The sequence below is a fragment of the Camarhynchus parvulus genome, chromosome 18 (assembly GCF_901933205.1).
Source record: "Camarhynchus parvulus chromosome 18, STF_HiC, whole genome shotgun sequence".
Taxonomy (NCBI): domain Eukaryota; kingdom Metazoa; phylum Chordata; class Aves; order Passeriformes; family Thraupidae; genus Camarhynchus; species Camarhynchus parvulus.
In genome coordinates this window covers 10,266,540-10,294,418 of record NC_044588.1, presented here as the reverse complement: position 1 = coordinate 10,294,418, position 27,879 = coordinate 10,266,540, and the positions used below count along the sequence as shown (strand labels likewise).

At 44.4% G+C, this 27,879-nt stretch overlaps 1 protein-coding gene across 1 annotated transcript in view; it reads right to left on the bottom strand.

The window, feature by feature from the left end:
* UBE2O (ubiquitin conjugating enzyme E2 O) overlaps window positions 1-27,879 on the bottom strand; it is a 61,985-nt gene that overhangs the window by 26,518 nt on the left and 7,588 nt on the right. The window contains exon 2 of the mRNA XM_030961884.1: window positions 2,326-2,385. Within this exon, the coding sequence (XP_030817744.1) occupies window positions 2,326-2,385 (60 nt within the window). The remainder of the gene's footprint in view (window positions 1-2,325; window positions 2,386-27,879) is intronic.

Here is a 27,879-nt window from a genome sequence, read left to right as displayed (position 1 = left end):
AAACACAGCCATCAATCCCACATCTTCCACCTCCCATCCTTCTACTCTTTCCCTCAGCACTGTTTTCTAATAAGAGGATCTTTACACCACCCTTATTCCTTTGTTTAAAAATAACAGCATAGCCCAGAATTCTTTGAAGCAACAAAATCCAGGTGTCTGACAGATTACAGACCTACTTCTTACCTTTTCCCCAAATTAGCATATCATCTGGAAAAATTACCTCTGCCACTTCTCCTGCTTCTCATCCAGCTGGATTAGACTTTCAGGCCCAACTGCATTCAGTGAAAATGATCTCATTTTATGCATTTCCCCCTGAAGCAGTCTTTTCCCACACTCAGTGCTCAATGAGAAGTACATGGATTTTGACTCAGCTCTCCTCTCTTGAGGAACAGAGGATTTTGAGTCCTTCTGGCTCAAGGTTAAAAACAAGCCCTAAGAGAGTGTGTTGAATACAGAATAAGTTCCACATTCTCCACTTGCCAGGCCAACTGGCGCAGGGCAACCATCCCACATCCTGAATTTGGCAGGCTGACACTTGCAGGTTTTCTATTTTAAAAGCTCCTGTAATTTTTGGAAATATATCTGTTAGCAAGTAAAGGTTTTCTTTGGAAAAAAGGGGGCTTATTGTTTAATTTACCCCACTAACATTTAGAAACATTTGAGGCTGAGGACATGTAAGTCATCCTCAGATTTGTTATGCTTTTCAACAGAGAGAAGAAATTGAGTTATAATTTCACCATTCCATCAATTAAAAAAAATGAAATTACTGGGCACAAGGGTCAAGCAAATACCATTATTTAAACATGCAAACCAACAAAAATGAATGTGCAAGACAACTGCTGGGTACATATCTACCAAAGCATGTGCAGCAAGCCAGGGGAGCCAATTTCTGCTCAAATGAGAATGGAAATTGCAAACAAAAGCAGCACATCCATGTTTGCCAAGAGGAGAACAACCTGCTGTCCTGAAAGCTTAAAATGACTTTAAGAAGCATTGGATAACAAACAGCTGAGAGACAGGACTCAAAGCATCCCCCTGAGTGAGAAGAACACTCTGACAGCTCCAGCTGTGCCAGGTACAACACTGTTAAAAGCTCAAAATCCCAGTTTCTACCTGTTCATTGTTTTGGATGAGAACTCTTCCATAATGCTGCAGTTTTAGAAAAACATGTTGACTTCAAATTTCCACTTCAAACAACCATTAAATTTCTTAAGGAAATACTTTGCTTCAGCAATTTTCAAATTATTATTCAAGCTTCTCATTCCTTTTTTTTTTCCTTTGTAATATTCTGTGAAAAAGGGGGTGGGTTTACTTTTATTAATTGACAAAAAAGGCTTTATTTAAAAATAACAAAAACCCAAACAAGCCAGACAGGTCAGAGAATAGTCTTCTCTGTCCCTGTACCAGGCTGCACACCATGTGGTGCAACTGCAGCAGTTAGTGGCCAGCTGCTTCCTTCAGCACAGCCTTGGTAGCCACATTGCGGGAAGCAAGTCAAGAGAAGAAGAGGCAAACACATGGCAGGGCCATATGGCTCAGGGTTAGAGGTTAGCTCTGAGCCACAGCAAGAAATTACCAACCTTGCTGAGCTCCTAAAGAGTGCAAATCCCATCTGATCATCAATACTCAACAATCTCCCCAGTATTCCCTACATAAAACCCAGATTCACACATCTCTGATAGGCACAAGTGCCATACAGCTAGAACAGAGGGGCTGGGACATAGAACAGCATCCAGAAAGAGCAAAGGGAACAATTATCAGCTGCTGTTTAAGAACCAGCTTGCTTTCTGTCAACCTAGCTGTGTTGGATGCTCCAGCAGTGTTGGGTTTGCTCAATTTCTGGAAGAAGCTGGAAAAGATGCTGCTTACTGTAGATTGACAGGTGTGTCTGAAAATATTCCCTCCAAATTCTCTATCAGAGAAAACAGAGGCAAAGGTAAGCTGTGGAGCTGGGATCTGCCCCCACTCCAACCTCTCTGCTAGGTCTGGGAGAGCAGGTCCATAGTCCCCACAACTCATGGACTAATGTAAATTTTAATGGATTAATGTAAATTTTAATAATGGCAGGGTAGACAGGCTTCTTGTCTCCTTCCCTGACCATGCCCAGGACTGCTTGCTCAGGAGACCTTTGCAGATATGCAACTGTAGAGAGGCAGCCTTAGCAGATTTCCATTTTCACTGGAGGCAGCTAAGTCCATCCAACACACTAAATATAGAACATGCTCAAAGCATCACTGTCCAGCTCCATTCAGGCAATTTGGCAAGTCCTAGAAATCCATGCAGCAGTATCACAATCAAAAAGGACAAAGGAAAAAAAGCACTTACACTGGAGCTCATGTGTCTGACCACATCTCGAGGGACCACTGAGCGATCTTCAAGTTTCAGCTAAGGAGAGAGAGAGAGAGACATTGGCTTTAGTGCTGACCCCAGATGATATTCAGTCAGAAATAACATGACAAATACAAATGCACAGTATCCCAATCCTCCAGACTGAGGAGGATTGCAGTGGAGGATGCTGAGGCACTTCCACACACAGAGTTAATCCCCTTGGCACAGTTGCAAAATCCAGTTGACAGATCTGACATCAGCAACCAGGGGATCCATCCATGACTGTGCTCTAAGTCAGCAGACACATCAAAAAGGGTGCAGACATTGACTCATTCATCCCCTCAAGTCTCCCTCTCCTCTCCCTCTGCCTGCACCACGCATTATTTCCTACCCACATCCAGTTTATGTAGCACAGAAGACAGAATGAAGCAGCACATCACACCATAGCTCTGTGTCTCATCCTGCACATTTTTCACCCAAGATACTCCCAAATATCTCTGGAAAGCCTGTTTGGCTTGGGACACAAAGCAAGGTCCTGTACAGTAAGAAGTCTTGGCTGGCAGGGGAATAAGTGACAAATCCACTGCAAGAAGCACTTGTCTTGGGAAAAAAAGGAAAAGAAATGGCTGTTTCTGCACTTAGAAGCTCTCAGGTACACACAGGTAACAAAACATCAATAAGACCATGGGTAAAGTCAAAGCACTGCTTACTCCAGCTCCTGCTAAAGCACTTGCTGGCAAAGAGCTCGTTCTGGTAACAAAGGATGTGGTTGGAACATCCTTATGTACCCTACAGCAGCTCACACAGACCTGTGGGCACCAGGAGCGCTCCTGGAAAGGGAATGGATCACTTGATGGATCTCCAGTGATCAACCAAGTGATGTCCCTCCAAAAGTGGCCCTTCATTCAGCTGTTCCAGTGACCTCAAGACTACTTGCAGGCTATTTCATTAAGTGTTTTCAACAAGCTTCAAACTACAAAATGCAGCTGTCATTGAACACACTGGAATGCTACATGAGGGATGATGTCCTACTGAGGCCACAAAGCTGAACTCCAATTTCAGGCTTGCTCAGCCTCCCAGCAATTCAGCTAAAATCTCCCTCTGCTCAACAGGGAGAAGCCTCATCTGCATTTCAGTGGTCCAGAAGTTATTTGCATTGGTACATCACTGAGCCCTGCAAACACACTCATTACACCCCCTGTGCTCTGGGAAGTGCCACATGAATGCACCATCAGGGACAGAGCCTCTCTCACGTGTCACTTGCAGAACCAGCTGTGCCACTGCTGCTGCATCCCTGGCTTTTCCTTGTTCATCCCAGCTTGAACTCCACTGTGCCCCGTCAGCATTTCATCCTAACCCACTCCCTGGCTTACAGCCTGCTTTACCAAATTAGACAAATCTATAATCCAAGAACAGGACCTGAGTATTTATCATCTTCTTGACTGTGTGTTTCAGTAAGAGGGGAAGAGACCCAGCCAGGCAGGCTTTTAGACCCAACTTCTGCAGTCAGAACCACACTGGAGTGGGGAAAGCTGAAGCCCACAGCACATTTCCAGATTGTAGAAGTGTTTTCACTGCCTCCCACATCCCACTGTGGTATATAGATAGACATCAATTTTTATACAGCTTTCTAAAATTATTTGTTAAAGTAAGTACTGTATAGGCAGCCTTTTAAAATCCAGAATCAGGCTGCAACATTTACATTCCAGTAAGTACTCAAGCATGAGCAGCAGTTTGGGTACTGTAGCTGAAGTATTCTCACTGCACAGCTCCAAGTGTATGATGATACTTTAATTTCAAAATGCATTAGAGCTTAAATTGATGCATTATGTTTCAACACATCACTCAGGCACACTGTTCCCTATGATGCAGCCTCTGAAGAACCCAGATCATGAAGATGATTCGATGTTACCCAGCAGCAGCAGCAGCAATATCTTTGGGTTACTCAATGCTGGTAAATCCCAGAAGCTGTCGATCAGCAGCATTCCCATTTTGTGATCCTTCCTCAAGAATATAATCATACAAATTCTTCCCAAAGCAAAGCATAAAACTTCCTCTACAGGGGGACTATATTTAACCTATTTTCAGGTCTCTTGGCTTTTAAAGGCAGCACTATTTTCAGCTTCATGTGCCAGACCCACCTGTCTCAGTGGCAAGAAAAACCAAGCCAAGGAGCAGGCAGAAAGCCAGCATCAACAATAAATACTTCACAGGTCTGTCATGTCACAAAAGGCTCAAACCCCACAAGAAACCCAACCAGAGTGAGCAGGAATGGCTGCTGATGAACACAAGAGTTCAGTGATTCCTCCTGTCCTCTATCATACCCAGAGCAATGTGATCATCAACTGATGGACAGCCCCCTCCCTCAGCACTGAGGGAATTCTGTTGCAGAAGCACTTTTAAAATAGGTCCTCACAGTTGCTATATTTACCTCTATGAAAGTCAGTATTAACATGGCTGGGTTTGTGTTCTAGCCATGTGCCTCAGTAATAGCCCCAAGAATGAGAAATAGCAGTTTCCCAGAGATGCTCTGAGGAATCCTGTGCTCCTGTATGCCAAGCTGAGCTCCCTCCTCAAATGCAAGCTGTGTTTTCTGTTGCTTTTTAAAAAATAAATTCACTATTACAAATGTTAAATAAGGCAAACCAAAGACACCCATCACTACACAAACATTTTACCCTGGTGAAGAGGGTGACACACTCAGCCTGGGGTCAGTTAGGTTCCTTAGGGCCTCGACTGCAAAAAAGTGGCAGAACAGCTCTGGCCCCTATTTATTTCCTTTGCTATTCAGGTGCTCAGCACTGAATCAGTGCCTGAGCTCCACAGCAAATTTACTCATCAAAAGGCAGCAGCTGCAATCTGAAGAACACCTGATACTTTAGCAGGGCTGATGATGCTCTCAAACCACACACAGCAGGAGGAGTACACAAATTCTGATTTTCTGCATAAAGAACAAGCACCAACAGGAACACATTCCCCTTCTCAGCTGAGTCATTTCACCTCAAACAAAATAAGGGAGCCATCAGGGCTCACACCTGGAACTGGGCAGCCTGGGAAAGGACGCTTCCACTGAACATTAGCTCATTAAGCCTTGGGAGCCTTCTGCTTTCATCCACTTGCCTAATTTTTTATTACAAACTTGTCATTTGAAACGAAATCTTTGTGGTTTGGGTTTTGTTTGTTTAAACTAACAGCAGAGGTTGAGAGAGATGTCTGTGACAGAAAACTGTATTCCCACTTTAGCAAACAATTTGGCAGTGAGGTGCAAACATCCCCAGGCAGGGGTGGGCTAAACTCCCACTGTAACTCTGGGTTTAATCCCTCCCTTGAACAAATGCAAGATATGGTGCCAATTTTCCTCTCCAACAGCTCCCTGCTGACAAGAGCTCAAAACCAGAACAATTTACTTTGATGATCTGGACTAGCCACAAATGCCAAATATTGTGGCAGGTAAATAAGGAACAATCACTGCTGAAGTTCACTGGCAAATAATATGGGAGTTGCTGGGATTGATATAGGGACAAGCAAGCCCTGGGGGGTGTGAATCCAAACAAACTGAGTACTGGAGATACTCAGTAGTGGTTTAAATCCCTGGTTTCTCTCTGTATAACTAAAGCAGAGCTTTAACTCAATAATTAGCAATTTAGGTTTGTTGTAACATCATTGGTACCCAGCAGTGGACAAAATCACTCCCACACCGGTATCACCATCCCTCAGAATGTTTTATCCAACAAAGGAGAAAGGACAATTCATTCACACTTACTGCCAGCACATCCTTTCCGTTCCTATTCCAACAGTTTCTTTTCTGCATGGGGCAGGAGTGTTGGTGTTTCACTTTAGGAGAAACAGAAGGTGGTAACTCTGCCTGCCAACAGCATTTTGGTTTGCTACTGCCACATTGCACTGCAGGTAAACAATACTGTCACGGGAGGCAGGGATGAAAAAACTGTGCCCTGCTCCAAACATCCCAAGAACAGAAGGTGGGGACAAGTTTAAACCCAGACAGGAACCTGAATGCATCAACACACAGTCCTTGGTTGTTCAGTCTCAAACATGCCAGGACACACCTTCCTTCAGAGGGGGCTGACTGCTGAGCCGCATTGCAGGTCCATCCCACACTGGGACACCAGGAAGGACGGGAGACCCTGGCACTGAGACTCAGCACTCAGATGTGGGGGCACACCTTCCACCTGGATCAGCCCTGGCTTTACAGCTGCATGTGTGCTCATGCTCAGCTGCCCAGCAACACAGAGCACCCTGGCTCAGTGAAGAGAGGGCACCTGATGCAGTACAATGCCTGCCAATGCCAGCTCCCTGTGTTAAAGTTCATGCTTGGCCAGTGCTGTCTCAGATTCTGGAGCAGCTGAGGGAGCTGGGGAGGCTCAGCCTTGAGGAAAGCAGGCTCAGGGGAATCTCTTCCTTCTCTGCAACTCCCTGATAGAAGCTGTAGCCAGGTGGGGGTCAGGCTCTTCTCCCAAGTAACAAGACAAGAAGAAGCAGCCTCACATTGTGCCAGGAGAGCTTTAGACTGGATATTAGGAAAAATTTCTTCATCAAAAGGGCTGTCAAGCACTGGCATGAGGAAGTGGCAGAGTCACCGTCCCTGGAGGGATTTAAAAGATGTGCAGCTGTAACACCTGGGGACATCATTTAGTGGTGGGTTTGGCAATGCTGAGTTAATGGCTGAACTCAAAGGTCTTGTCCAACCTGAAGAACAGCAGTGTCTGACCAATAAAGAATGACATTTGCTCAAGGATGACAGTGTGATCCCACAGCCTCTACCTCCAACGCAATCACTGTGGTGACAACATCACTTTCTATTCCAGACACATCCTGAATTTCATCCTCCAAAACAAGAGCTCTGGAAATAAGCTCTGCAGATGGAGGAGAAAAAGCAGCACACACACAGTGGTATCTGCTTATAAAAATGAAAATACAAGGCACCACAAAAAAAATGGAGGAAAGCACAATGCTGGATGTGAAACTCTGTAGGTTGACCTGAACTGCTGATGATGGTTGAGATGTTCATCCAGCTGACTCAGAAGTGAATTATCTGTTATGAAAGCTGCTTCTGCCTCTTGACTTAAACAAGGACTTGGACAGCAGTGGCCACCACAAGGGCAGAGAGGCCAGGCTGTGACCTGCACAGACCTGTCACTTCTGCTCAGTCTGGGCTACTTGCCCATCTCACAGGTCCCAACCCTCCCCCTGCACATCTTGTGTAACTGATCTCATTTCAAGCACTGCTCCCAGGCTCTGCACCTACAACTGTAAGCAAAAATGGTAAAAAAAGAAGAAATTACTTGTAATTTTGTGAAGCCTATTTTGAATTCTCTCAATGGGACTAAGAAAGAAAGTGTGAGGGGAAAAATAATAATGCCTTTTTTAGATGTATTATCATTTTCTGGCCTTCTTTTTACTCAAGTCAAGGTTTTATCCATAGAAAACATGTCACACTTGTCTTTTTGTGACAATGGACAAACATTGTGACGGAGGAGATATGAACTAGGTACCTGATTTCTATCTAACCTCAACATGTAGAACTTTAGACTCACACAGATGGAGGGGTTTTTTTTAAGCTGCACTGGAGAGTTCTCCTGGCAAGTCAATATCTGAAATGCTCTGGAGTTAAAAATTAATCCACTCCCTGGGACATTCCTCCAGGGTCACCAGGACTGTCACTCTCCTACAATCACCACATTAGCATTCTGTTTTGAATGGACAGCACCTACTTGAGAGCTTGGAAGTTGCCATGGAAACTTGTAACATCAATGCTCAGAAGAAGAAGAAACCCCACAGGTTAACAGCAAACCACAGGGAAAGCAACTACTGCAGCAACAGGTAACAAGGCAAGACAGACCTCTGCACACCTCAGTACCACATTCCATAACCAGGTAAAGCTAAACCCAACTGCCTGGTGCTGGGAAAAGGTAAAACCTTGATTCACTGAGCTGACAGACTCCTTGGAGGAATTTTGAAAGACCTAGACAGTCTCTCAGCACCTGAAACAGGACATGATGTACCACAGCTCCCATACCTGGTTTCTAAACCCAAAAGCAAACAGAACCTTTTCTCCTCCAGTCCTGAAGCTGTGGCTTGGAAACCTCCACCAGATGCACTGGGTTGTGACTGGGACCACTGCCAGGCTCCTACTGGAGGTTAAGAGGAAACTTCCTTACTACATGAAGCAGCTCCTGGCCACCAGCAGCCCCAGGCACTAGGAGAAAACAGAGCAGCTCCAGAGCTGCCTTGGCACTGGAAGGGCTCTGGGGTGGGTGCTCATGGAAATGGGCAGGAGGGAGCACAACTGGCAGCAGCCAACCCAACTCAGCATCCCCCAGTTAATATTTTTTTAACTCTAAGGTCTGATTACACACCCAAACAGCTAAAACAGTAGTGTAGCAATCAACTCAACACAAGCTGTTTTTATTTTAAATCTAGATGAGGTGTCTAAAAAAGCAAGTCAGCTGTCCAAATATAGCATGGATACACCAAGTTAGATGACAAAGGTTCAGAAATTCAATGACCCAGAAGATCCGAAGCCAAGATATTTTAATATCTTTTCAGTATCAACACATTACCAATGGCATCACATACTACTGTTGGAAAAATATGTTCCATATCCAAAGTTCACCTCCAGTGAAAGATTTGTGTTACATTGATCAGATTGCATTGCACATAAGCAGTTGTGAAAAACAAGGAGAGAAGAAAAAGCAACAGCAGAGAATCCCCTGGAAGCTCAGAGCTGATTCACACTGTGACATTTAAACTGGCACATGTTGCTTCACTTCTAACTGGAGTTTTCCAGCTACACTGGGTTTTTATGGGAAAGAAAGATGGGCAAATGGGACAGAAGACACTAACAGAAACTTAAGACTCCTGAGAACTAAAATTCTACTACCCAGAACAGCTGAACAATGAGCTATACAATACAGAGGTTTTTAAAAACAACCCTTGAGGGATACAGCTGCAAAAATATGAAAATAAATCTTTTGCACTGATTGGTACAAAAGTTCTGCCTGTGACACCTCCTGGCTACTCCTACATGGCAAGCAAAGTAGTCTGTGGTTCTTCCAGACAAAAAATTCGAAGTCTCAGGAGGCTGTGGAGACTCCTGCATTACTTACAGAAGAACTATACCCTTCTGGGGCAAGGTCTAAACCTTCACTTGCAGAAATATTACATGTCAGAGTAGCTTGTGGCTTCCTACAGCAGCAGAGAACTGATCACTGCTCTGCCACATAACTCACACCTTTAATTCACAGGATGGTTTGGGTTGGAAAAGACTTTAAAACCATCTCATTCCACCCTTGCCATGGGCAGGGACACCTTCCACTATTCCAGGTTGCTCCAAGCCCCATCCAACCTGGCCATAAACACTTCCAGGATGGGGCAGCCACAGCTTCTCTGGGCAACCTGTAGACACATGGAGATTTTCACCCATTTCACTTTAGCATCAGTCTGCATTTTTATAATACCATGATATTGCTTGTCATCTGAAAGCACTCAAAGAATGACAAAAGGAGAAAATATTTAAGTTACTTAGGAATTGCATCAGGAGATTAAAAATTTGTTCAAATATGAACAGCTGAACTAACTCTGAAGGGCCTTGAGTGACTCAGGAACACACAGCTCCTCTGGTTTGGTCAAAGCAAGGGAAGGACAGTGAGCAGGATCTTTGTTTTCTGTATTCTGTACAAGAGTCCAAAAGCTTGCTCATGAGGCTGCTTTGGGCAGTGCAAAACATCCCTGTGTGAAAGGTGAGGTTGATGATTAACTTCAGGTACAGAAGGACAGCACAGGGGTAGGCAGTGGGGGTGCCAAAATGCTCCCCTGATCTAAAATAGATGTTATGGAACACTTCACAGAGGCTAAGATGAAACCAAGACAGCTTTGCATCACGGCAGCTCTACCTGCAGGCAGCCACCTGATCACAGATTACAATTCTTTTGTTCATGCAACCAGCAGCTCTGAATCTGCCAATCATCCACAGCAGCACAAACTGAGATTCACCACTAAGCCAACCCCAAGTAGTGCCTGTTACCTGCAAACTACAGTGGATTGATTGTACAGTTTGAACATAACTTTTTTTTCAGGAAACAAGAAAAAGGCATGGCCTAAAGCAGAATTTCCTAATTAGCTCATGAAGATTCCATCAGTAGGGATGAACACAGCAGTTTCCAGCCCCAGGCCAGCACAAACTAAAACACACTTGTCTGTCACCAGCTGAATGCCTACAAATCTCCACTCCCCCTGTACTAAGGGAACATGATTTTTTATCTAATTACACACAAATTGTACCCGGGGCTGCCAGAGCCAGGCAGCACCTGCCACCATGCAGAGCCACCGAGTAAACAACAGGAGAGTTCGTGGCAGGCAGCAAAGAAGAGAAGTCTCTGTGACACCCACAGGAGACCAAGCAACCTGATAAATGAGAGCCAGATCACTGCCTCCACATCACTGCTCCCTTTTGACACTGCCAGAGGTGCAGGGAGCCTTGGAACACAGCAGCTTCAAAATCCAGCTGTGTCATTAGTTCTGATAATCTCTCAGTGCTGTGAAGCCTCCCTGGGGACCTGCAGCTCTTGTAAGACAAAGTGACAGCTCTGTCATTTGTCTTTATGACATATTATGGAGACACAGAAACCTGAAGTCACTCAGTTGAGTCCCTTCCAACTGCAGGCTGAAGCTTCCTGAGTCTCCCCTATTTTCACATTGATCCCCAATGGACTTGTAGCTACTTTTGTTCCTGTTCATATTTCTGACCACAAAAGCTATTTTTATTTTTGCCTTCCACATTATAAAGTACAAAACCCTTTCCACAGCAAAGTTCTGATCTTTCAGTCACAGCTAAACAATGCAGGATCTTCCCCTCCCAACAAATATCACCTTTGAGCCTCCTGGCAGAAAGACACTGAAATATTCTACTTTCCTTTGCCAAGAGGCAGAAATTAGTTTAAAAGTCTGAATAAATCAATGGATGAAACAAAATTTCACTGTAATTATAATGTGGGTAAATGCTGTGCTTTGGAGCAGAAGAATTTGGCTTTAACAGAAATCTTTTGCTAAGCAAAAGTAAACCTTCTACTTGGATTTCCCTTGTCCAAGAAGTGTATTTATTTTACTGACAACAAATCACTTCTGTGGTTCTGCATATTTATGTGACATTTTGGAAAACACTACAACACAGATTCCCTGGCCCAGTGAACACACCATTCTGAAAAAGAAGCACAAGGCAGTAGTTCAAGGGAAGGAAGATAAGACTACAGGAAGATTACTGGGTTGTTATTATTTAAAGGAAAATAAGTAGGTTGGGAGCATTTCCCAGAAGAGAGAATGTGGCTGGGAGAGAGGAGGATCCTGGAGGCAGACAAGCAAAGCTGCATAAACAACAGCCACTCTCAGCTTTTCAGTATCCTCAGCCTCACTTTTCTATCTGGTGTGAAATGCTCAACACCACCACCACCACACACTTACATGTGCCAGCCTGGGTTGGATACCTGAAAAAGGGGTAAAGCAGCAAAGACAACCTGGTAGCTAAAGAAAAAAAATTACAGAAGAATTTGAATTTTGCCAACCTTGTCACCAAGTGTTGTTTGTTCAAACAGCACATTCCATATAATCACTCCCATCAACCAATAACCAGGACTTTCATGAGAGAACACAATCAACTCCTGTGTCCGCAAAAAGGTTTGCAAAACTTTAGAGGAAATAAAAAAAATAAAGTAAAAATAATTCAGAAAGTGTGAACATAATAAGGCTCAGCATAAAGATATAGAAGGGTAAAGTTTAAAAGCACACGGCTATGACTAGAAAATATGTAAAGATTCTTTCAAGAGAAGATTTAGTGACTAGGAAGTTACTTAGAGTCCTACAGGGAATCTTTCAAATATGTCCCCAGTTACAAAATTTAATCTAAATGCTGGATTTTAGTTCTTAGCAACAGTTTTATGTAAAAAATGATCTCCCTTCTCAGTGTTTACAGTTCTTGCCTCATGTGCTCAGACTTCTTGTACAGCAGTTCTGGGAACATCAAATGTTAAACAGAAAAGACAAAAGGATTATCTCCAGGTGCAATGTCCCCAAAAGCACAGATCATTACAGGACACCCCCTCCCACCTCCTTACAGTGAGATGGTTGAGTAAAGCAATACTGCTCTCCTATCACCTCTGCCCGAGTACTTGAGGAAAGCCTGACCAAGAGCAGTGCTCCAGCACCAGATGGCACTGTTACCTGAGGAAAACCACAGGAGACCCGAGTTACAGGCACAGGAGAAGCTGGCTGAGAGCAGTAAGCAGGAAAGTGGACAACATTTTGCCTATCCATCAGCCAGCATTGCTCACAGAGGCTGCCTCAACACTCCTGCAGTAAAGCCACAGCCAAACTACAGATCAGAGGCAGCAACTCCCAGGAAGAAACTGCTGTGAGAATCCAGCAGCTCCACAGAGCCCCAAGGCCCCCAAGTGCGTCAAGAGATGTCTGCTTCCAACAGGACCTAAGGAATGGCTGCAGAGACCCTGGTGAACATCTGACCATGCAGGTGAAAGCAATGGCTGGGCAGCTCTCCTGGCAGCATCTGATAAGCTCTAAGGGAGATGCATTTCACTGCTAGAGGAAACTCCCCTGAGGAGCTCACATGGATGCTGACACCATCCAGTGTGATAGGAAGAAGAGATTCCCATTTCAGTCTGGATTCCCAGGATTCCCAACAGCCCACTGTTTTAACTTGCCAGTTAAGCTGTGTTCCTCCCTGTGTGCAAAAACAGCCTGTCCAGTAGCTCTTTCATTTACCTGAAGCAGAAGAATTCCTCAAATTGTTGCCTTGGAGGGAGATGGCAGTCAATACGCAACAGGTTTTCCAGGTTCTTGCTGGACCTGGATGGATGGGGATGCCATCTGGACAGCATCAGCAGCACAGAAATTAGTCACTGGCCACTCTGAGCTGCATTTGGGGCACATGCCAGGTCTGGAGGAAAGAATGGGGTTGCTTAGATCTCCATCTGCCTTTCAGAGGATAAAAAAGATGCTATGAGAAAATCTGTGTGACTCTTGCTGGCCAATTCACTCCAGAGGCACAACAGTGTACCTCACCTTTCTACATCTTTGAGAGGAGAAGTAAAGAGTGCATCCATGAAAAATACTCTTTTGCTTCATATTCCTGGAGCAAAGCAGGGTGGTCTCTTCTTTTGCTGAGCTAAACTGGACTCTGCTGGGTTGGTGGTAACTCTCTGCTGGGGCACAAAGCATCCTCCTTCCCCTTTGCAATCAGGTCAGCAATGTGCAGGAGAAACTCCTCATTAGCCCACAGCAAAAAATCCACCTTGCAAAAACTGCCAGGGAACAACAAGAGGGAGACATATCAACAGAAAATCACCGTGTCTGCTTTCCAGCTGGTTAGCTCATTTGCTGCTGCTGTGAATACAAACCAGCCATTTAAATTAGCTTCTAATTGTTCACAATTATTCAGACACAGCATAACCTGCAAGCAGGAAGACGTCAGGCAAGTAGGAGAGAAAGAATGGTTTCAGATGCCTTGACAAGATTCACATATTCATGCCTTGCAAGTCTCACAGCCTGCCATCTCCAGCAATGCTGCCTCTCTCACAGACCCCCCAGATGTACACTTAGCATTGCAGAGGAATGAGATAATCCACGGGTGTTCCTACACTTCAGGTCTCTACTCTTTCTTGCTCCCATTTTTGGACTGGTTCAAAAATTAAACCAATAATATTTTGGTCTACCCCAGTCGTTTACAGTCTCTGCACACACAGGCAGTTTAAGCAACACTATTTATAAAGCTGCTTAAAATTCTGGCCACAGCCAGAGCTCTTTGATAGGATGTCAGCCATGCGACACCCGAACGTAGGAGGTTGACACAGGATGGTTAGTGTAATACAGCCCACTCTCCTTTCCCTTTCTTTCACCCAGAGCCTCCACTACCACCCTCACAGGAGTCCCTTCCCCCCACAATTACTGCAATTTTCTCTCCTAGGGAAGATATTAGTGTGTTATCCTTAAATCCCTAGTGTGCCTGTTTTAGTTTACATATGAGACTCAATGCAAGTCCAGTCTGCAGGTCAAATTACTTTAAGGGACTGAGTCCAGACACAGCTTAAAGAAAAAATCCCCTCACATTCAGACCTGTCTGGACCCAGAGCTAGAGCATTGCCACAGAGCTAAAATACTCAAATAGGTCTAGAAACTTCAGCAAATTTAATAAACTTGAGCAAGAATATTTTATCAAGTACAGAATCTCCTAGAGGAGACAAAATAACCCTGAAAAGCAATGCATAAATAGCTGTAGTTGAAAGCACAGCAAATGCTGTGTCATGCCACATTCCCAAGTCAATCCCAGGCAGTGAGTACACGAAGCTGCCCAGCCTCCCTTGCACCTTCTCTGAGGTTCATGCCTGCTCTGGAATCAGAGCATCCCCCTGGAGAAATATTGCTGGTTATCTCACATGCACACCACACTCCCCAAACACACTGCAGTGCCTCAGTGCTCTGTTACAGGAGGAACACTGCATGGACAGACAGGCTGCCTGCAGCCCGAGGAGAGGAGGGAATGCAGTGGATTCCAGAGGCAGATCAGGACCTGGCTGGCTTAGCTAAGAAATACAGGATGCTCAGGCTGGCCTTGGGGGCACTTTCCACAGCCAGTGATTAAGAGCACGCTGGGGACACTCAAATTTAGCTGACAAGGAAACCAGTGGTGCTGTCTCCTCATGGGGCCACAGCCAGGGCAGAGGTCTGGGGTCACCTCACTCCCTCCTGGCACAGAGCAAAGGCAAACACTGCCTTAAGAGGTACAATAGCCAATGCTTGCTCCAAGGCAGAGCAAGCATTCAGAAAAGGCTTCCTGTTAAATAACACTCCTGAGCCAGCTGTATCCACTGTTAAGTCATACATTCCTAAAAAAAAAAAAACAATCAATGCCTTTACATTCAGCTGAAACAACTGCTGGAACGCTAGAGAGAATCCACCCAAAATTCAGTGACAGCGTGGGTACCCCGTGCATGCATTTACTTCTGATAAACAGCAAAGCCACTCCCCCAGCTCACACTGCAGAAGAGTATGTGAATGCTACTGGGACAATGCAGCACAATTGCATCATTGCCCAAAAAACCTCAGCTGCATTTTCTATTCACTGAAAGGGTTTCAGTTATCCCCCACATACATAAATGCTGTATTGGCCATTACAGAAAGGAGGAGCAGCCCCTACTGAATACATACACCAAGCTACAGAAGCTCAGATATTTAATGACTGGATTTCTGCAACCCCTGCACTGTGACATCCCTTTCTGTGAGGGGTGGATCCACCACCTGCAGAATGGCTGGGGGAAGACCAAAACATCTCCCAGCCACAGCAGGTTTAATTCACTGCCTTCTGTTTATATACTCCATAATACAAAAGCAACCAACCTTCAATTCCTTTCAATAAATCTGAGAAAAATCTCAACAAGAACTGGTGACAGTTATGATGCAACAGAGACAGAAATATAAAAGCCCTGCAGTTTGACTTAATATCCCTGGAGCAAAGCCTTGTTTCTCTCCCCTTGCACAGGTAAGTCCACTGGACTGACTTTTTCTTCCTTCCCATCTCAGCCAGAGCACAAAGCTTTCAACACCATATTTAAAACTCATCAATGTCATCATAACAACATTCCTGTATCATTTTGCCTTCAGGTGTTTTCTTGGCTGACTTCTAAACCATTTACTGGAAGCTCTCCAGATTCTGCCAGCAGCCTGAGACAACACAGCAGAACATCCAACATCCACATGGAAACACCACTCTCCTCTCCACATTACTCTGCAGGTTCAGTTATTCAGCAGCATATTTGATGTGGCAATAATTCAAGCTTATAGCCCAGGGAATCTTCTTTTCTCCCCATCTCCTCCTTGGGAACTAAGCAACCAAGCAGCACATCTAGAGATGGCTCAGAGAACTCACCCAGCCCCTGGTGTCAGTAAACACTCACAGCAGTGGCACAGGAACCACAGGAGTAATCAAGCCAGATGTTCCCTGGTTTTGTACAATGCACACACAGTTCCAATTCTAAACCTGCTCAAAGGTAGATTATTAAGTTCTCCTCTACACATCTTTTAAGGCAAAATCCTTTCTATGTGCATTAATCCTTGCCAGTGTTGTTTTCCTCTGGACATAACATACACACAGCTACAAAATTCCTGTAGGAATACATCTTTATGCTCCTCTGCTCTGCACAGTCTCTACAACAGCTATAAACCAACAGCTACAGAGCAATCACAAATTACTGGGAAAAATATCTCCCAAGACACTCAAATCCAGTTTTCAAGGAAGTCTTACATGTTTAGGAGACCCAGCATCTGAAGAGTCTCCAGGGGAGTAACATACTTCTAGACCAACCAGGAAGCTGTGAAATATTCCATTTTTAACAAGGGGAGTGTTTCTGAGAGACCTGGAACTGCCCCTTCACTAAAAACATTTCTGAAAGGTCACCTCTTACAGGCAAGCAAGGTGAGATTGATTGTTAGCAGAACTCACCTCAGAGCTGACTATTTCCCTATAAATGCCAAAGACTAAAGGCACAGGCTTTTCCAAACTGGAGTTTAAAACTGTTTTAAGGGATGCTTTGCTGCATCGTTCACCTTGCATATAGATCAGGAAGCTGCTCCTAGCAGGAAAATTTCTTTAGTGTCTTCTTGGCCCAATGTCACAAACATCACACAGTAACATCACCTGTAAGGTATTTCAGTGCAGAGCTGGTTAGAGAAGATGCTAAAACACGATTGGAGATGTCAAGTTTGACTTGGAAACTGTCAAGTGTTTCACATTTACAAAGTGCATTTGTTCCTCTCCTGTCCTTCCCATCCCTCCTTCAGATGTGCCAGCTCAGCCTAATGCCTGAGATGAGCCAAGGTCTTTCATCTAAAGCACCTTCCCTGCCTCTGTGGACTCTCAGGTGTAACCTAACTGGATGTAAGCAGCTCTACTGAGATGCCCTTAGAGGAGTAAGTGCTCACTCCAGACAGCACAGGCAAAAAGCACCAAAAGCCTGTTTGCCCAAAGTCAGCAGTTCTGCCACATGGCCAGGCAGTGAGAGGCTGTTTTTTCCCCCTCTAAAAAAAAGCATCCAGAGCATCTTTCAGAGCTGGGAGGTACCAGGTCCTAGCACAGTTGCAATACGGAGTCTTGCACTGTACCTAACAGCAAATATCTTAACCAAGAAAAAACACTAAGGATAAAAGATAAAGCTAATCCATTACAAAGCCACTGATCCTTGTGGATGCAGTGGCTTGACTCCAAGTGCATGCTTTGTACATCTGGATGCTTTTGCATCTACACATCAAACAATAAAAAACAGTCTGGTGAACAACTGATCAATAGTCTCCTCTGCAAAATAAATTTTACCTTCTTAAGCCAAGCCTGTTACCCTTGACAGCAAGTCCCATATTTCCTGGAACTGTAATTCACTTGATGCCTACTTCCTAAAATTACCTTTTTTGAGGATATATTGCCATGCACATATACAGCAGATAAGTGGGTATTTTGCTTTAACACCAGATTCTGTTATGTGCTGTACATACATAACAAGGTCTTTGCTTTAATGACTTCAGCTATAAGAGAAGGATTTCAGCTCATCACAACCCCAGTGAAACACTGAGCCATAAACACAGGTAGAGCAGATTTGCAAACACTATAAAAACACCCTTGCAAGATGACTGAGAGGGCTCTGCTCCCCTGAGAGCGGGAAGAGTGCTCTGCCTCTTCCTACTCTGAAAAATGGAGATTAACTGAATCTGCCTTTACCCAGCACTGACAAAATGCCTCAGTGAGGACTGCTCTGAAAAGCCTTGAAACAGGGACAAAGCTGCAGGCCTGTGACTGAGGAAGGAATGACTGGACAGCAGATTTCAGAGTTGCTGAAGAGTCACATGGCATGAACTGAACAGCATCAGCACAACAGTAAGCAGAACTGCTCTGAGGTGCTGAGCCCCAGCCATGTTCTGGGAAGGATCCATGGGTTGATAAGCCTTAGGCTGCATTACATGGCCTGTCATTCCTAATTAAACACACAAACTAAGTTGCTCCTTAAAACTGCCCCTGCTCATTAATTGCCACTCTGCACTGCTCAGATGTGGCAGGCTCCTGAGCAGGAGATGTAATCCCCAGCAACAATTCCAACCAAGTCACACAAGGCACTGCCAGGACACTCCTATGCTTACAACAGTGATTTTTACTTTAAAACGGTTGCTCAGCTTTGCAGGCATATGAAGGTACTGTGCCATCAGGCACTGAAATGCAGCAGCACTGGGGTTGAACAATGGTACCTATGAAAAACCAGGTGCACAGTTACACTGGGGACAATAACACACCAAGAAAATGGCACTTCTCCCTGCAAAGGTGAACACTCTGCATATACTCAAGTATCTACTCATGTACTCAAGATACTGTCAAGATTAAAAAGTATGTTGAGTATACAGAAAAAAAAACCACAAAAGGGACACTTTTGCTAGGAATATGAAATGACCCACAAAATACAGAAAGCACCTGCTGCAGCAGAATCTTTACTGAAAAGTCCTCAACCATGAACATCTGCATAAAAACCACCAGCCTGAGGCTTGCTGCTGACAGGCATTCATCATCTTCCAGTCAGAATTTTTTGGGGGATACATCCCCTACCAGGTGTGCATTAGGTGGTCCCCTGCATGTTACAACACATACCTTTGCAACAGAGTCAAGCAGTGACCAGAGCACCTCCTCCTCCCCACACAGCCACTTCATTCCTGCATTGGGATTCATCTCTCATCACCCCAGAGCTCCTGTCTGGCTCAGACTGCCATGGATGCACTGTTACCTTTATCCTATCTGACACTTAACAGGGCCTCAAACCTCACTGCTCCTCTCCACCCTGGCCTTGGGCTCTGACACCAGAGAACCATGATTTGGACAGGAAAACGTGGCACACAGGAGGATGAACTGCTCAGGATGCCAACACTACAGCCTTAGGGATTCCAAGTGCCATGTCATTCAGTAGGGCTGAAGCTGCTGTTTAATTAGGCTTGTTTAATGAGTCATATTAAATAGCATATATATAAGACCAGGTTTTCTGTTTGTTCAAGGACCTCACTGGATTATTGTGGTGAAATGCTGCCACTACAATGGAGTAGCTTTTCATTTTATATACTTAACCATGACCTACATTCCTTTGCTCAAAGGATCCCCATCTCCAGAGAGAATGTGCCTCTTTAATCAGCTCCAGCATTTTCTCAGGGTTCAGCAGGGATGGATGGAGTGGCCTTATGTCTCTTCAGATAACACAGCTCACAGAACCTCCACAAGAGAGCGACAAAAAGCCACCAGGTTCAAATAATGGCAGGCAGTATCTGCAACCTGGTCTGGTGGGCACCCTCTGCTCCAGAGACCACTGGGATGGATGAACACCAAAGCCTCCACACGCCCTCAGCGAGCCTGGCCAGTTGCTTTACCTTGCTGGACAAGAGCTTGTCTCCTGGAGAAACTGCAGTCAAGATCAGATTTGAGGAGGAAGACAAATTCATGAGGCAGCTTTGGGGCACTGAGCAAGCTCAACTCTTGTCTCCACAGAAAAGGAGCCTGTGAGCCATTAGTGAAGTCAACAAAGAAAAGCAGACTCACAGGCTGCATTAAAATAGAGAAGAAAAAAAAAGCAACAACTCACACAGTAAGGATTATACCTAACTCTTGTGTCCAAAAAGTTATGGGAAATTCAAACTGCTATCAAGATCCGGCCTCTACTAATGCAGAGCTAGCAAAAACCAACTCCCCATAACACACACACAAAACTCACCCTAAGAAAGTCCCCAAGAAACCTAAAATGAAGCATGGAAAGTTCAAAAGAGAAATTAAAAGAGAATTGTGTAAAGAGAATTTAAAAAGAGAAAAGAGAATTTGTGTAAAGCTGCTCTGGGGCAGCATATCCAAGGAGCCAGGCCAGTCCCTCAGAGCTGCAGCCTGAGCTGCTCAGAGCTTCCCCATGGCACACCAGGGACATGGACACAGTCTGTCAGCAGGGCATCAGGGACAACAGCTCACACTGAGGCCATCAGAATGCAAGAGGAACTGAGAAAAAGCAGTGACAGAATAACACATCTCACTGCCACAGCCCTTGGAAAACACACATTTGAGCAGTGCATTCTCCCCATTGCAATTTGTCTCAGAAACGTTTTTCAGTCCCATTTTAATTTCAGACATTCAGAAACCCAACAGTTTTTACAAGCTGAACCTCATCATTTTTCTGCCCTCTCCATCACCAGCAGCAGCACAAGTCCCTGGTCCCTCTGAAGGCTGCTTGCTTTGTGGATGCAGAGCAGGATACGCCCAGTGCTGCAAAGCTCAACACCACTGACAGCAGTAAAAATAACTCCTGCTTTGGTACACACCAAGCAGTTCAGAGCAGCAGATGCACATAGAATGTGCATACAATAAGCTGTCACAAAACAACAAGGATTATGGTGCACAGAAATAGGTCTCAGATTTAAACAGATATGAGATCACCAGGGGCGGAGTAAGAAAATCACAGATGAAGAAAATCCCACGATTTTTCCTCTGCTTTGTGTCACTCCAAACAGAACAAACTAAGGAGAGATCAAGCTTAAAGTTCCTTGTAATTGGCAGGGAAACAAGCACATGCTCTCCTTTTTCATGGTATAAACTCCTTCCTTTTTTCAGGCAGCTCTTCTGAGATGCTGGCTGGGAAATGTCAGTGAAAAGAACTCTGCACTAAGGCAGTGGTCAGGCAGGTCTGGCAGCCAGAGCACATCCAAATCCAGGCTCCCCAAGGAAGGACAGACCTGAGCCTCTCTCTGCAGCAGGACCAGCACCACAGACACCATTTCTATGACATCCACCCCCTCATTGCAGCACCAGCATTTCTCAGGTTCCTGGTGCTGTTCAGCATCTCATCTACTCAAACTTCTCCATCCTTGGAGAAATGAAACAAATCTCCCAAACCCAGCTGTGTGCAAGCAGGCACCCTCACTCTGTACAACATACATGCTGCTTCAGCCCCAAATTCAGAGCTCTTTATAGCTTTCAGTCTGGTCAGCACACCAGGCTGAGATAGAGGGTAAGACAAAAATAGGAATTACTAAAAATTACTTGTACAGAGGTGTGGTACACTCTTGCCCATCAGTGCTTGAGTCTGCCACCACAGCTGTGCTCCAGATCCTTTTCAAGACTACATTGTCACCACAATGCCAATACCCACAGGCTTCTGCACTAAAATCCTCCTTGACAGTCAAAAGCAGGGCAACAGGGATAACTTGCATGGGCTTTGGGTGTCCAAGTTCTCCAGATGGGTGCTCAGAAGCCTTGGTGTTAAAGCACTGAAGTGTCACACACCTTTTGAAATGGAACAGCCTGAAGATCTGATGTCTGTTTAAAATCAAAGTCTGTAATTCAAAAGTCCCAAATCTATTTCATCTAGCAAAGATGTTTTCCATAAAGTAGCTTTTAAAAAAAGACATCAATGAAGTTTAAAAAGAAGCTGCTGCTCTCATCTCAAGACCAAGTGATGACTGGTAGAGATCATCTCGAAAAGTGACTGTAATAATGGCAATTTGCAATCAAATCCTACTTTTCTTCTACCACATGTACCCATCTCAGATCCTTCCACAAAGTTCAAGAAACACTCCAGGGCTGAATGGATGGATCAAGACAAACTAATTTTCCTCTTGCAGAACCCATCAGTGTCAGAAGTACAGTCCCACAAAACACTGCAGAGACAGCATGTGACAGATGAATATTCCATTGGGAGAGTCACCCTGGCTCACTCTTTCAGAGGACAATTATAAAAACAGAACTGTGAAGATACTTAACACTCCACCAAAAAGCAGACTGCCAGATGTTACCAACTGTCTGGGCACCCAAACAACACTTCTTTTCATAACAATGGGGAGAAAATAACCCCTTGTGATGTGCACAAAAGTAGGGAACTGAAAAAGTATAGAGTTTCCTGAAGAAAATTCCCTATGGTGGCAGAATAGGGTGGAATGAAACCAAGAGAAACCTAACAGTGTAACATTTTAACAGCAGCAGCTTTTGTGAATGGAGCATTGAGATGATTCAAGGAAGTATTAGAGTTTCAAAACACTTCAAGAGTAGCTGTGATCGATATCTATCTCACCATTACAACATCTCTTGGCAGAGACACTGCACGTTTCAATACATCCAACAAAGACAATGCCTCTCTTGGCTGAGACACACTCAACACGTCACTCAGATTTCACCCAAATGACATTTCAGTAGCACCTGCCCCCAGTGAAAACAGCTATTTATAGCAAGGTGGGTGTTGAGAAGGGTGATTTCTTCCATCACTTGAGGCCTGGGTGTAAATCACAGGCTGCATGTTGTCATTCCTGATTAAAAGCTCTTCCTGGTCTCTAATGAAGATTTGCCACTTTGCTAAATCACACCGGAGCTGCAAGTGGCAGGTGCCTGGTTTTCTTGAAAGCAGGAGATAAACTCAAAGGCTCTGTTTGGATGAGACTAAGCTTAAACAGCTGCACTAGGTATGCACACGGCACACACTAACCTTGCAATGTTCCTCCCAGAGCCTCATTTCCATGAGAACAGAAGAAATATCCTTTGTTTTATTCTTCTTCAGAACACAGACAATCCTGCTTCATTTTATACACCCTAAAGCAATTTTGAGGGGGGGAAGGGGAAATGTTATTTTAGCTCACGTGCCAACGTTGTTCACCAGCAGGAAAACCTAAAAGCTCAGCTCAACATCACTCCTCAATTCAGATGCAACACTGCCAGGCTAGAAGGCCACAATTAACCAGTTAAGTATTTTGAGAATATCTAGGGATCTTTTTCTGATGAAACTGGAAAATTGAGAGAGCAAATGGATGCCCTGCCAGCCATCCAGAGCAGGGTAGGGACCACTCTCAAGAGCAATGAACATGCTATTGTCCTGAATAACTTAATTCTCAGAGAACAATGAAAATAGCAAAGATAACAGATGTAAAGAAAAAGGGTCTTTGTGTCTCTCCAGGTGTGGAGAGAAAACTAAACCTAATCAAAGGGAAGAATGTTTCAGGAGCTCTGAAGCAGCCAAATCGTATCAAAATCAAAGAAAGAGTTATGAAAAAACAACCTGCTACACCAACAAACTTTTGTGTACAGCAGCAGCAGCACCTGATCCTCTTACAGCACAGCAGGAACCAGCTCAGCCAAGAGCCCAGCTAGCAAATATTAAAGAATCCTTTTGAAGTGAACTTGGAGACCCTGCCCAGGAATGGTTCTCCAGGTCCTCACTGTGAAATGAGGCTAAGTTAGCAGCACTAACAAGAACAACTGGCATTTCATAAAGATTCCTTAGGCTGCTTTCCAAAACAACTACCATGGACTCCTCAGCTCCTGGGGTGCTCAGTTTGCTGCCACTATCACAAACTCTTCCAGCACCAAGAAGAAGCAGAAAGGAGACACACAGCAGAGTTCTAAGACTGCTCACAAATGCTTTTATAGAATGGCTTGCCAGCCCAAACACCCAAATAGAACCAGGCAGCCACAAAGATCCCAGTTCTGGAAAAGAACTCTCCACCCTGAGTTTGCTGCCCTCAGCAGTACCAGAGCACAACACTCACTCAGAGACACAGGTACAGGAGCACAGAGATGGGAATCTGCCCTACAACACCACCTTGAAAGCTGATTTTTCAGTCCCTTCATTTCTCATCACAGGTCTCCTGACAGCAAGCACTTATCACTGCCAGATTAGAAGAGATTATCACAAGAGAAAGTTAAGGTTCTTTCAGACACCAGGACAGTAAAGTGCACTCAGTGGTTACTATCAGAGGTAGGGTGGGTGATGAGACCTCTCTACCCAACTGACCATGGCCAAATGGTGCTTGTTAAATCAAATTAACAAACACTGCTCGTTAAATCCAACAGGCTGGGTTTCCAGCACTACCAGTTTCCAATCTGGCACAACCACTAAAAGGTAAAAAAATCGCTTTTGCAGCTTCACTTTGGGAGCTCTCAGATAAGAGCATTTCCTCCAGAGCTGTCCCGCCTGGCTGTACAAATGCTAATCAGAGACTGCTGGAGCTCAAGAGAAAGCAACTGCGTGGGGCACTAACAAAAGAAAGCAAAGCATCCCTGTGAGGGAGACACGAGGTGTGAATACTCGTGCTGGGTTTGCACCCAGTGCCAATTAAGAGTACACGAATTAGTGTAACACAAACACTCAGGCTGCATTCAGTACACTAAAATAAGAGGAAATTCGAATTGTAATTATTTTAACCATTGTGCACACACAGATAGATTTCAAATGGTAGCCAATACCTATGGAGGGTGATTTGGTACTAAATTGTGTTACTGAGAATAGAAAAAAGAACACAGCCCAATTAAGAGGAAGCCAGGAATTCAGCCTGGATTTCTTCCAAAGTTCAGAGTGGCAACACTGAAAAAAACCAGAAAGACTCTTCTAACTAAAGAGTTCACACATTCATTGAAGTGACTAGAGCAATCACCATATTGGTGATATTTGTTTTCCATAAATTAAATTTTCTCTAGGCTCCACAAGAGAACAAGAAACATGACAGCAGATCACATAATATTCCTGTGAAATGCAAAGAGTGCCTGGTGTGGGAATTGTTTTCATCTAACACTTGGGCTCAGGAAAGAAAGATTAACAGCATTCAACAAGGTACTCGAGGCTGATCAGGGCAGCCAGAGTGAACTCTGATGAAGAGGGCACAGTGTGAACTGGAGTAAGTGTGGACAAGGGCTGCACAAATAGTGGGGAAAGAGCCTCTCTGGTTAGGAAGTTAGTGATGTACAGTCTGAGGGTGAAAAGGGAGAAAATAATTGTGCTTCAGCACATAATAGCACATTTATAAAGACAGGCAGCTATTTAGGAGTTACATTTGCTTTTTACTAGAGGAGATGGGTGTAAGCTGTTTGCATGTTTATGCTAGAAATTACAGCTTTTCTCATCCAGACTGACACAGGTTCCTAATGCAAGGAATCAAAGCACAGAGCTAACTCTTTAACAGAACTTTTCTGAGAGACAGAGCAGGCTGCTCCTGCAGTGACGCCCTCAGCAGCACCAGCCCAGGCTGCTCACAGGGAGTTCCTGGCCAGCACACATTTTGTTACAATAAAGTCATCCTGCACTTTGCTTTATCATTACAAGGCAGATTTCATTTGTGAACCAAATGACATTTTTCTCCATCATGTACCAGCACAATCCCCATCACCACACAAAACAAAACAGAGGAAGTTTCTGGCCCCAGAATCAAAAGCACCAAAAAGCCGAATCAGCTGTGCAAGTCAGATGTTGTGGCTGAAAAAGTAGTACTGAGTCAATGACACACTCTGGATCTGCTTGTCCAATTTTAACACAACGTGAAATCTCACAGCATTGACATGAGGGTGATGAAAATATCAGTTAAAGAATGAAGAAAGCCATCATGAGGTTTCTTCCTAAACTAAGCAGCCAGGAATGCTGGTGTTTCCTGCACAGTGTCACCTTCCCTGCTGGGGCATTCCACAGGGTGTTCTCTTCTTTCTTGTATTTCAGGAATGCACAGAGATGCACAGTCGAGGAAGTTGTGTGATTATGTACTACTACAATGAGGAAGAGCTTCCCAAGCTCTTTAAAATACACTTGAAATGTTGGCCAGATCACCCCTTACAGGAAGCAAATGAATCATCCACATCTGCAGACTTTAAGAAACAAAAACCACAAAAGCAAGTTTGAAACAAAGGATGGAGATTCCTCCCTCTTCCCTGCTCCCACTTTCTGCTTTAAATTGAACCCATGGACAGTTCACTAAGACAAGGCTGTACGACAGCATGGGAAATCAGAAAAACTTCAACAACCTGCAGCACAAGGACAGAGAAAAGACTTCTGACAGAAGTTACATGTGCTAAGGACAAAACAAATCTGAAGAGGAGATTCATGATGTACCATTTCCAGCCAGTTATCCAACTGTGTAGTAACTCTAAATTTAGAAAATGTGGCTATTTTGTCTCAAGACTAATGTTGTTTCAAGGAACTTGGACTCAGAGGCTGAACAGAAGCATAAATATTACTTGCAATAGTCATGAGATTTATTCACTTGGATTTGATACTTAAGCCACCTTCCAAGAGGGGAAAAAACCCAAATTTCATCTTCAAAAGCAGACAGAAGGGCAAAGCCAAAGGACAAGCAGGGCCTTGCTGGAAATGCCATCAACTCTCAACAAAAATATTAAGCAGTGCTCCATGCACAGTCACTCCAAACACTGAAAAGCAAAGATGTGAGGGCAGAGAGCAGAGGCAGCATTGGACTCTTGGGATGGGCAGCAGCCCCTCACACTCTGACACCCCCAAGCCCTGTCCAGCAGCAGGTAAAGCAGAGTAGCCATTTTAGTGCCATGAGGGTAAATGAAAATACAAAGGTTCCTGGGTGATCAGTACTACTCAAGCTCCAGCTGTTTCTGTATAGCTGCTGCCAACAATTTCACTGAGGACTGAGATCTAAGACCAGTTCTCTAACAACAGATCTTGAGCCAAGAGGTCTGAAACATCCACTTGATTCTAGAAACACCACTATGAACTAACTGAAGAGTTAATCTTGGCTGTTCCTCACTGACTACACTTTTCATCCAGCCTTGCAAAACACCCAGCTCACTAGATTTCCACCTAAACTAACTTTTAAAATACTGGGTTACTCAGTTGAGCTCCTCACCTAAGTGAAACTAAATCAAACTTGATTTACTCAATGCCAAGTGGTGAGTCCCTAAGCATCCAATTTCACACACAGACCAAACAACCAATGTATTGTGGCTCTGCCTGAGAGTAATTTTCCCAGACAAATCGCTAGCTGTAACTGCTCTGAGGAATGTCAAAAGGTTTTTCTGCTGAGCAGCCAGGTCATGCTCTTGAGCCCTGGAAATGGTCAAATAGAGAAAGCACTGAGCACACACCAGGAAAACACCACCTGGCAGCACTAATGCTGCCTGTCTTACCCAGAGTCACCTAAGGGGAGAGATTTTGTCACCTTTCCAACACCCACTGCCACATCAGAGCCCAAGAAATGCTTTGAAGATGAAAAGTGCTACTTATTTGCTAAGTATCCTTTATCAGCAGAAAAGCAGCACCGTTTCTTACACCCAAATGATTCATACGCAAAATTCTTTTATTCTCAAAGAAGTTCTATCCTTTCAGAAGTAGGTAAAAAATAAATCAGTCATGATGGAACTAATTCCAGCTCACCCTATTAGTGTATTTTACTAAGCAGAAGATTCATCATCCACTGACAAATGACAACTGTACCCAGTCACTTCCACAGGAATAAGGTACCAGAACTCCCAGCTCCAGGCTAAGAAATATAGTTAAAAGCCTTAAGCTCCTCATCTTTTCAGCTGGTGATTAAATAGCCCTCTTCACTTGTCTGTCTCCAAACCCCTCAGAAGCAGAAAAGCTAAAGGTTTTACAGGCAGCACAAGAGCAAACCACTGAGACTGTGTCTGATGTGTGCTGAATACAGAACCACACGGTACCACTGCTGCAGTTTCATTGTGCAAAACCAATCCTG